This window comes from Pholcus phalangioides, unplaced genomic scaffold (genome assembly GCF_987345545.1).
Source record: "Pholcus phalangioides strain wild (caught in Gottingen) unplaced genomic scaffold, Ppha-v1.0 ptg000008l_1, whole genome shotgun sequence".
Taxonomy (NCBI): domain Eukaryota; kingdom Metazoa; phylum Arthropoda; class Arachnida; order Araneae; family Pholcidae; genus Pholcus; species Pholcus phalangioides.
The window spans coordinates 13,095,678-13,106,946 of NW_028301601.1; the positions used below are offsets into that span (position 1 = coordinate 13,095,678).

Below are 11,269 nucleotides of genomic sequence, written 5' to 3' on the forward strand. Positions count from 1 at the left end.
AAGATTAATAGATTTATAAAGGCCTCGTACACACTTTTTCAGACTGGCAACATCATAGGTCAACGGCATAGTAGGGGCCCTATTATGCTGAATTACAGCTTAAAAAAAAATACATATATATAATCTTTCTACATCTCTATATAAAATTTTCAATTTTCCGACAAGTGCAGATCCAGAGGAAGATGGGGGGGGGGGGCCTAATAATATGTGGAAAATTAATCTATCTCTGGAAAATATAGCATGAGGCGATTCCCAATAAGTCACTTCTCAGACACATTGCCATGGGTCCACCTCTGTTTTGTTCCCACTCAAAATATCTGCATCATCTTAATTCGCAGCTGAATATGCCTACTTCACCAAACACCAACTCTGGCCGTATCGCTACATTGCAATTTACTGCCATTAATGAGATGGGTTGGAAATGAAGGCACTATCTATCGGTGGTCGCCTAAAGTTCGTTAGGAAAAATATCTTATCTATATCCTCCCTCGGATTCGAACCCAGGACCGTGACAGTAACCTTCACGGTGGTAGATGAGTATCTTGCCACCATGTCACTCGGGCTGAAGATGCCCGACTGTACTGCATTTGCAGCTGATGATGCCTAAGCTGAGGATATCTGCCTTCACTTCATTCGAATCTGAAATTGTCTGCCTCTGCTTCATTCACGAATGAAGATATCCGCCTTTGCTCGGGTACAGATCCAAAAGGTGACCACGAGAACGAACACCCATCCCAAGAGCCGAACAATAAGAAAAAAATTGTGTCTGGTAAAATACGGATGATCAATCAAACAAACTTACATGATTTGCCTCTCCTGTCACATTGCCCTGGATTCGTGCCTGTTTCCTGATGGTTTTTTGTGCATTAAATTTATTATGTTTTTAGCAAGGGCACATTAACATAGTTTTTAGTGTTTGCTATAAATTAACTGTAGAAGGGCCAGCGACAAGTCCATCAAAGATCTCTGCCCCAGGATGTGTGGGGCCGCTGGTTTAATCCCAAAATCTTCCCTTTATGTGAGGTATGTCTTTATATGTATCCTCATCGTGGTCCACCAGACTTTTGTATCTATCACTGCTCATGTGCTGTTTGACGGCTAATTTTGTTTTTATTGTTAGATCCAATTTGGCAAAGTGATCTACAGGGGAATAAGAACAGTTAATAACTTTTGGCACCAAGAAAGATGATGTTGAACATATCGTTGTTTTCACACAGCCAAAAACTTGCCAGCAAAGAGGTAAATATTGGGAATTAGCAGTAGCATCATTCTGAAGAGGAAACATAGGAAGAAGCAAACTTTTCCAGGGATAATTTCCATCCCCGTCTGGAAGATTTTTTTCACCCATGGTGGAAATATGGAGCGAAAATTTGAGACTTGCTAGTTATGCTATTAAAGCTGGTAAGTAACAATTGGGCAAAATTTAAAAAATTATTTCAGTTTTCAAATGATCAGTCATTATTGCCATTTACACGAAACTATTGCATTGTCCCTACAAATGAATCACAAACAGAAAAAAAAAATCAAATATATTTGAATTTTTAATAAGTGAAACAACAATGCCGCTAAATCATTCAGAAGTTTTCCTCTTCTTGGGAGAAGATCGCCCGATTTTTTGGTTATTTGTCTCTGCTTTCCTCTTCAGCAATGGCAGCGACTGATGCTTGATATTTCGCTCCCAATTATCAATTTTAGCAAAGTCTGTGATTTTAAATGACACATTCTTTCTCTGCCGAGATATATACTCGCTGTTCTGTTGAAGCTTGTCAATCTCCGCTTTCAGTTGCTGTCCATATTTGGCTACTTTATTCTTCTTCAAGAAGCTTTTCACCTGAACGATCGTAGGTAGAGTGAGTTCTGGAAATGCTATCGAATTCGCATAGACGGAGAAGTATTCATTCATCAAAGTACACACTTGACCGACGATACCATCTTTGAAACCAGATTCCTGTAACTGTGCCTTTGATGCCTTCAGAGCACAGGCGAAATCCATAGGCTTCTTGGTAAATGTTGATTTCTTATTCAAATCCATCAGATTCAGGGCACCAGTTATGATAGGAGCAACTGGGATATACACGTCAGTATTCTTAGATACATCAATGAGAGCGCGGGCGAGGTGAAATCGCAGTGGAGCATACCTAGCAGTGGGTAAGAGATTTATCGCACCTAGAATGGTCTGAACTAGAGGATAAACCAGAGTTTTTATAGATTTATTATCATAAAGATTGGATACCAGCTGCGCCCAAAACTCGAGACATCGCACATACTGCCAATTGTAAACAGTCTGATAGGCTTCTTTCTTCTTGGTCGTGATCGCATTTCTCAAATGTATGCACAACTGGCGGAGGTATACAAAACAATGCTCGTAGGCGATACTTGGTTTCATCGCATACACCTCAGCCAGCGATTGCTTCATGAAGTGAATCAGCGGCAGCGAAGTCGCGGAGGTGTATTTGGAATTCTTCACGTAACCGAAATACATCTGCTTCAACACCTGGGAATGATATTCCTCGGGCATGCTCTTGATGCCTCGGACGATAACCAACAGGGCAGTGACCCGGACAGATTCCTCGCTGGTGCTCCATAGATTTATCATGTTCTTCAGCAACAACCTCGTCAATTTAACGAACTGCACGAAGAACGGGATCATGTTGACAACGTGCTTCAATATTTGCCTGAGACTCGACGGCTCGCTCATGTAACTGAGAAGCTTCAAGAGATCAGCTAGATAACATTTGATAGCCGGAAGCAATTTCTTCCACTGTTTCGAGGATGAAAGCTTGTTAGATGATCGAGAGTCACCCTTGTCGAGTTTCAGAACCTCGTAGAGTGCTGGTGCCAAGTACACCAAACAAACCTTGATCACCTCGTTGAATACGTCGCCATCGACTCCCGAGAGAGCTTTGTTATCGGTGCCGCCACCTGCTCTGGATACCACGGTCTTCATGAGTCTGGCGAGTTGTTTACAGAGGTTCACATTCGGCGATTCCTGTATCCTCTCCTTCAAGTTTTCGATTTCAGCTGCGTTGAGTTTGAGTGGCTCGTCGGATTTTTGATGATCATCGGTTTCGGAGAGTTGCTCATCCACCTCACCTTCGGCACCATCATCGTCGCCCTCGTCATCTTCGAAATCGAGAAGTTTCTTGTCATTAGTTTTGAGAAACTCGTAAAAATCAGGATCCTTGGTCCTCAGCCTTTTGATTGCAGCTGAATATTGCTCTTCGTCGTAATCAGACTCACTTTCGGACATGATCAAAAGATATTGAAAACACGTGCGAAATCGTGTCAAGGATTGCGAAAAACAAATTTTTCAGTGAACAAACTGGTTAAAGGTCCTGCCACCATTTTTCTTCTCAATTAATTAGAGATTTTCATTGGCTGACCATATTTCCTCGAGAGAAATACGGGACATTGCGTTTCCAAATACGGGAAAATACGGGACATTGCCAATTATTGCCAAAAACAACGCCAAAACCAAACAAAGTTGCCAAATATTGTTGAAATTACGGAAAACGCCCATTGGCGGGAAATGATGCAAATTGCAGTGGATTACAATGTATTCCCCGAAAGACAAACGTTTAATCAAATGTGGGAGATTAATATTCTCATATATAGTTGTAATTATCGTAAAATAATTTATGAGTTGAAAAATAATGTCAATCTTTGACTTCAATAAAGAATAAAAATTCAAGTTGGCTTCGTGTAAAATACGGGAAAAACCGGGACACTTTTGCCAAAAAGTCGGGACGGCCAGAAAAACAGAAAATACCGGGACTGTCCCGGGAAATACGGGACGTATGGTCGCTTTAGATTTGCAAATGAATGTTAACACGCTTGTTAATTTAAATAGAAAAGTTATCTAGCTGAAATGACTCGGTATCACACATCAATGGAAGCGTATTTCTGAAAATTTAACGCTAAACTGCTCAAAAAAGCGAAAATTTTGAAGCAGAAAGCTTCAAATCTCTCTTTTCGATTTCAACTTGTCTCTTACGTGACTGAAATATCATAGTCATCTCTTGTTGCAGTTCTTACTTGTACAAAATAGTAGATGATTTATGTGTTATAAAAAAATTTTTGATTAATTACTTGTCACATTCAAAAACAAACAAACTCATTAAATATCTAATTTACATATCAGAAATAAAGCCGGTTGAAGTTAATGCGACTTTTACCTGAACCCTGTCCGAAGATATATACGAATTAAAAGATGTCTTTTATTAGCAATTATGGTATGAATTTTAATACGCTCTCTCTGATTGGTTATCATTAGTATGATTTGTTTCTGAACTTTCTCCTTCTAGTTCTCCCTACCACGAACGTGAAGCAACTGAACTGATAATAACAGAGCTCTGTTTTGTGAGCGTTAAAGAAACGACAGCCAACATGGTAGTATTATTTTTTAATCTATGATAATCCGAAATATACATAAATTGAAATAATTAATAATTGTTTAAGTAGATTGCCGTGAACTTGATAGTGTTAAATAATCTAATTTTCCCTAGCTTATGATCACTGTATTTATGTTATGGTATCTTGAATGTAAACATTCGCGAGAGATTCCGATAACATGGTAATCCGTGATGTATCTAGTAATCTTATTAGTTTTAGATGTTAAATTATTATTTTTTGATTGATTATTCAACAATTGATAACTCTTGTTAAATAACTCAAACTGTCATTTAATAACTGTCTTGTTTGAAATAGGATGTTATACAGGAACACCTATAATTTTGTGTTCCCTCTCTGTACATACCAGCGATTTCCGAACTATTTACATTTGTGGCTCCGTTAGGGTGATATTTAAATACATTGTGGGACTCGGAATTGCTGTGATACATTGGGTGTTAGCCATAGCCCTGTAATTGCTCAATATGACCAACACAGCACACCCTTTAGGAATCATTGCCACGTTTTTCGCATACAATCTATTGCTTAATCTCTACTAATATAGTGCTGGATGTATGGGGAAAAACATGTAGGCTCCAACAAAATTTCATAGGTGCTAAGTGTTTTTTTATCGGTATACAATAATGTATAGACGTGGACACTTTTTCCATTCCAGCTGACATAATTTCCGATAATTTTTTGGTGTCAGCAGACTTCAGTTAAATTATCGTACATGAAAGGAATTGGGAATCAGTGTCAATTTCTAATCGTCCTTGGCAACTAGCTGCATGGGGATTTGTCAAGCCCTGGACTGATATGTTATAAACATGCTAAATGAGCTTTGTGTGAATTGTGTAATTCTTTTTCCTGTTATTGTTGTGGTTTGTGTTTAAAGTTTATTATTTTTGTTTATTTGCAGTCGCTGGTTACTCCAGAGAAATTCCAACACATTCTTCGTGTGATGAACACAAATATTGATGGAAGGCGTAATGTCATGTTCGCTCTCACAGCTATCAAGGTAAATTTCGCTCTGGAAATTATCGAATTACTCTCACATGGTTGTCTTGAATATTGGTGTTTTCCGTGTACCTTTTTTGTTGGAAAGTTTATGGTAAAACATTACAAAGTGATATATTGCCAACAAAATTCTCTGTGGCCTATTTTTAAATGTTATTGGCTTGTGCTTATAGACCCAATTTGGTGCTATTAACAAGAGTCACCCCATTTCTGTCAGAACAATAGCAACGCTCAGTAAAGTTTTGAAATATGCCATAGAGAATAGTGTTTTGGTAAAGTGGAAAAATAAATAAAAATGTGTGGTAAATGCTCTGCCTTTATTGCCCCCCCCCCCCCGATTATTGTGTATATAATAAAGGCAGAGCCAAGCACAATTGAAAAGCAAAGATGAATAAGTGAGTAATCATCCTAATATGTAAGAGGAGAGAAAAATTTAAGATGAAAGTAAAAGATGGGGGGGGGGACATTAAAATTAGAGACGTGGGGCGAAAATATTCTCTTGGATGTAAAAATTGGAGAATAATCGAGAATATTCATTTTTCTTTTAAATAATTTAAATTTTTTTTACTAATTTTGTTTATATTGCAAAATATAAATCAGTTTTCATTACCTGAAACATTTACAACAAAACAATTTTTGGTGTGATCACCCCCCCAACTTTTAGTTCGAGAATATTCTAGTGATAAGAGGTCATGATGAGAGGTCTTAGAAGTTTTGTTATGAAGATATTAGAAACCTTTAAATTATAACCTTGAAAAATTATTTTAAAAATAGATAAATTTTCAGAAATAAGTTCAAAATAGATTAAATCAAAGTTGATTGATAAAGGAAGCTATTCTTATACAATCACCTTCATTCTAAGAAGATACAGAACTGTTGTTTTCTTCAATGTATGGAACAGCTGTCATATGGTCCGTCACTTGGCGATTTTTGGCATCAAAAAGCCTTGGCGAAGAGTCGCCAAGGCTGTCAAAAAAAAGCCCATCAGCGTGCAAAACATAATAGAAACCACCAAGCATAAAAATAGAAAAAAATATCAGTTAAAAAAAAAATTACACCAGGACCAGTTTGTTAATAATGAACAGATCGGGGCATAAGGAATTCCGGGGATAAATATTCTATGCATTAAAACTAAAACCCGCACCCTTTTTTTAATAAACGGATCCGGGCATGAAAAATTCTGTTGGTTCATTTTAAATAATAAACCGATAAGACAGAAGGCATGGCAATGGATGAATAAGTAATAAATACAAAAAAATAATAAAATGGTATGATACAACCTGAGCAGTAGATAATAAGGAAATAATAATCCAAATGACGCGAGCTACAGAAGGGAGGAATAATAATCCAAGAGACGTGCTGGAAATGGAACAACGGCTGTTTAGAATTTTTGAAAAAAGGAAAAATCCTGTTTGGCGAAGCCAGCACCACCTGGTATCACCCAGCGAAAACTGAAACAATGTTAAAAAATACGGCAACCTAGAGCCCCATTATGACGGTTCCCGATAAATAACAGGAGAACCCCAAAGCAGAATGTGCCAAAATCTGTGACGTACATGAAGAACAATTAGGGATACTGCAGGAAAATTTGGAATAATTTTAAGAAAAGGTGCAAAAAACACTATTACATGTATGGATATTTTTACCGCAGAACATTTCCACTCAGCCGAGGGCTGTTCGCAGAACAGCGCTAACCATTCTGCTTTGGGGCAGGAGAATATTCTCATCAAGAACTTATAAGAATATTCTCAAGTTATTTATAATAGTAGTATACCAGAGAATATTCTCGAGAATTTTACATCTCTAATTAAAATAATGAGTGGGATTTGAACCATCAACCTTCTTACAGCCTGTTCTATTCTCAGAGTCCTAATTTAATTGATCAATTTCTTAATATCTACTTGTGAAATGCTCGTGCTCTCTCAGGATAGACCACTTTTTGTTCTGCTGTGTGTTTTGTATGTGTATCCACGTATATAATATTTATTTATTCAACCTCTGTTTTTATTGACAGAACCCAGAGAAATTTTCATGCCCGAAATTCCTTATGTCCTGATCTGTTTATTTTAAAAAATGGACCGGGTTTTATTTTTTATACTGATATTTTTTTTGCTATCATGTTTGGTGGTTTCCATTATAATGATGTGCACACTGATTTTTTTTCGGCATCCATAGTGTCTGACGACCTTGGCAACTTTTTGTCGGGCTGTCCGACATGTTTGGCACCGAAAACAAAAGTCGCCAAGTAGCAGACCATACAGCACCTGTTCCCATATGTCTTATGAGATCATTTGTTTGGCTGTATCAAAGATTTTTCTTCATCGTGTATTTATTTTATTTTTTTGTAGGGTGTTGGACGCCGTTTTTCTAATCTTGTATGTAAAAAGGCTGATGTTGACTTGACAAAACGTGCTGGAGAATTGTCAGAAGAAGAGGTAATTGCATAAATTAATTTATTCTGTATAGAGGGAGTTGGTTATGTGAAAAAGAGTTTGATATCAATTTTTTTTATTTTTTTTTTATTGGTTTTGACATTGTTGTTTTTGTTACCAGGTAGAAAAGCTGATTACCATCATGTCTAACCCAAGGCAGTACAAGATTCCAGATTGGTTCCTCAACAGGCAGAAGGACATTAAGGATGGAAAATTCAGTCAGGTGACCTCCAGCGGCCTTGAGAGCAAGCTCAGGGAAGATCTGGAAAGGCTCAAGAAGATCAGGGCCCACAGGGGCTTGCGTCATTACTGGGGGTAAATATACCTGCCTGCACATCCAGTTTTTAATTGACTCACTTATCAAACACTAAGAAAGAATTGTTGCATTTGCGAATCATATCGTTAATTGCTGTATATTATGAAATTATTTTTGTCGGGTGGAATTGTGGATGTGCCGGGAGAATGTCTGTTTTTCTCACATTCAGCTGTAAAAATTTTTATGCACCTAAACAAATGTTTTCGTTATCATGGCGATCTAGTAACCAGGATTTAAGAAGCCTGATATATATGATATATATATATATATTATAATTATTTATTGTAGACATAATCACGCAGCTGCCAGGTCGATTGCTATTCTCTGGCTCCATAGAAATTTTAACTCCTGAATTTTTAACATAATTAAGTCCTTATGAGAAAAAAAAAATTCTAGAGAACCTATCTTTGTAGAAAGTCTGCTGTCTATTTTTTCCCGCTCAATTGACCTCGCAAGTGCATAGGCAGAGCAAAACTTGAAAGGCTGGGGTGGAGGCACAATCATGATGTAAAGAGTGGAGGAAAAAATTGTTCTGGTAGAAATTTTGTATTCTAGTGAGAAAACGATGATCCATTGTTTTAGCCTTATAGTCAAATCAGCTAGGTGGCAGTTCTTTGTTGCAGTGGTTTCTGATTTGAGTGGGAATGACTTAATTTATCTTACTGTTTTATAATGACCAGATCTGCCAACTCTCTGGATTTATGTGGGAGACTCCGGATTTTTCATCCTTCCTCCCGCTCTCCGGATTTGTTAAAATTTCTCTGGATTTTTGCAGAAAATTAGATTTTACTCGAGTTTTCACGTTGTCGTGACGTCAATGACTGCCTCCGTCATTAGGGGAAACACCCATAAAGGGCAGCCATAAAAAAGTTTTGGTGGCCGCATTTAAGCAACTGGCAAAGACATGACTTTGTTTACGTAGCGTTCATTGACAATCATTTATCAGGGGCATGACCTTGGTTGCCGAAATTCCTGTATAGTCGTTATTGTATTCCATTAACAACCGTGCGGTAAACACAAGTTTTTCTGTCAGCAGCTTTGTATTTTGAAGTTTTTAAATTGCTTCCTTTGATTAAATGTGTCTTCAGAAAGAAAATATTAAACTTTAAGCTATATAAAGCTTATTTATAAGCTTGTTTATAGACCCAAGATTATCAATCACTGATAGCATCCATGGAAGGAAACACTTGTTTTATGAACAGCATGTAGATGTGATTTCTCTATTCTGCATGGAAAGACTCACATGGAATTATATTCTGCTCGGGGGGGGGGGGGGGGGAGCAATGCGGAACCTGCCTTGGAAGGAATGGAACTTATTCTTAATTGATTTAAAAAACAATTTCTGAATTTTTTTTGATCGAATCTATGAGTGCCGGGGGGGGGGGGGGGTACCCTCCTTCAGGAGAATCTCTGGATTCCAAAAGTTGCACATCTGATAATGACTAACCATGATGTTTCGTTTCTGTTTTGATCCTATCCTAACTGGATAGAATAGTCAAACCTTGTTAGTGCGTCACTCCACTTAACCAGATCACTTTTTGGAAGTCTCAATTATCCTCAGGCAGGAATTGAGACAGCTATGGCTTATTCGGTTTAGCGAGTCACTCCACTTATCAAGTCATATTTTTGCTCTCCCGAGAGTGACTCATTAACAAGGTTTGACTGTATATACAAGAATAAATTTGCATTAAATGTAACCACAAATTTGAAATAACTTTACATAATCAATAATGAATGTATTCGTTTAACAAAGTATGTATTCTGTTTGTTTTCTTTATAGTCTCCGTGTACGTGGTCAGCACACCAAGACAACTGGCAGGAGAGGAAGAACCGTTGGTGTATCTAAGAAGAAGGGTTAAGTGACTGTAGCCTTTCCCCTTATTTCTTCTAATTAAAGTGATGTTGATCAACCCACATTGGTCAATTTTTTTATGAAGGTTTGCTTTATTAAATGAAAATAGTCGGACTCGTTTATAAGTCTGAAAAAACAAAAACACGTTTTTGCCAACTTCCTCGTCTGTATTGACTCTATGAACACAATAGGTAAATGAAATTCACAAGGAATGGAGAAACTGTTATGTGTGAAAATTCGTAATATCGGTTTTCATTATAAGCAAGTTCGACTGTAATATCTGTTTCAGAATAGGTTAATCTTTATTTTTGGTTAAAAAATTATATAGTGGGATCCAGCCATATTATTGTACTACTACTTAGCTGCATATGCACCTCGTACATATTCCTCTATGGAATTTCCAACGAATCGGTTCATGCCGGAATGTGTGTTCCGAGAGTGTGATCCTAACATATTTATATAGCTGCCAAGTCTCCCAAATTTTAGCTTCATCTCTCAACCTCCCGAAAAGTTCTTAAATATCCTGAATTTTTACGAAAATCACAAAAATTCCTTAATTTGAAAAGAATCCCTAACGAATTTCTTGTAGGGCAAAAAGTTTTTTGTCTGTTTCCCCCTTACGAAATAACGTTACACGTCGTAAATGGAGGGAAGAGTGGGAAATTCCTTTCTAAGGAAGTTTTACAAACCCTCTGATGGTAACGAGAAAAGTTTTGTCTTATCGTACAGGCAGGGGTGGTAACTTGCTCCAAAATTAACATCTAGGTTAATTTTGCGCCATCCTGCTCCAATAGGGTTGTTTTTCTGCGCCAAATAGCGAATTTCACTTCAACTATCTCATTTAAGCTATCGGCCCATCATCGAGCTTTCCATCGCGAAACCCCGATAATATCCATGTTCGTGCAACTGTGGTGTCACACGGAGGTAGGTTTATGGCTTTGACGTCCTTTTCCCATTCTTATTTGTTCTTGATTACCAATTACTGAAATTTGCTTACCCCCCCCCCCCCTCTTTAATATACTTCTGTGTGATGTGTGCTTATTCAAAATTTAGCCAATGCGTCACAGTTAGCACAAGGGAATACGCCGCCTTGTGGTGAATTTTGGAAGTAATTCTTGTTATCACAGGGCCGTCCCACGCATGGCTTGGATGCATAAGGGTGTCCTCCGTGATAATAAGATCCAGATTTTCTAAAGTATGTAAATTGACAATTGTAGTAAAGACCAATACACATTTCTCAGCTAATGATAATTTCTCATCATA

At 37.6% G+C, this 11,269-nt stretch overlaps 2 protein-coding genes across 3 annotated transcripts; one reads left to right on the top strand and one right to left on the bottom strand.

Moving 5' to 3' along the window:
* Positions 1-1,523: 1,523 nt before the first annotated feature.
* On the bottom strand, positions 1,524-3,333 carry Noc2 (Nucleolar complex protein 2). Its single transcript, XM_089234228.1, has one exon. The coding sequence runs from the start codon at positions 3,248-3,250 to the stop codon at positions 1,571-1,573; it is 1,680 nt and encodes a 559-aa protein (XP_089090354.1). The 5' UTR covers positions 3,251-3,333; the 3' UTR covers positions 1,524-1,570.
* Positions 3,334-4,291: 958 nt separating this feature from the next.
* Positions 4,292-10,068, top strand: RpS18 (ribosomal protein S18). Of its 2 annotated transcripts, none has more exons than XM_089234229.1 (5): positions 4,292-4,389; positions 5,309-5,407; positions 7,755-7,841; positions 7,960-8,153; positions 9,935-10,068. In XM_089234229.1, the coding sequence occupies exons 1-5, from the start codon at positions 4,387-4,389 to the stop codon at positions 10,011-10,013; spliced, it is 462 nt and encodes a 153-aa protein (XP_089090355.1). In that variant the 5' UTR covers positions 4,292-4,386; the 3' UTR covers positions 10,014-10,068. The 2 variants fall into 2 exon arrangements, with proteins under 2 accessions (XP_089090355.1, XP_089090356.1); XM_089234230.1 differs by having other exon boundaries at positions 4,377-4,573.
* Positions 10,069-11,269: the final 1,201 nt, after the last annotated feature.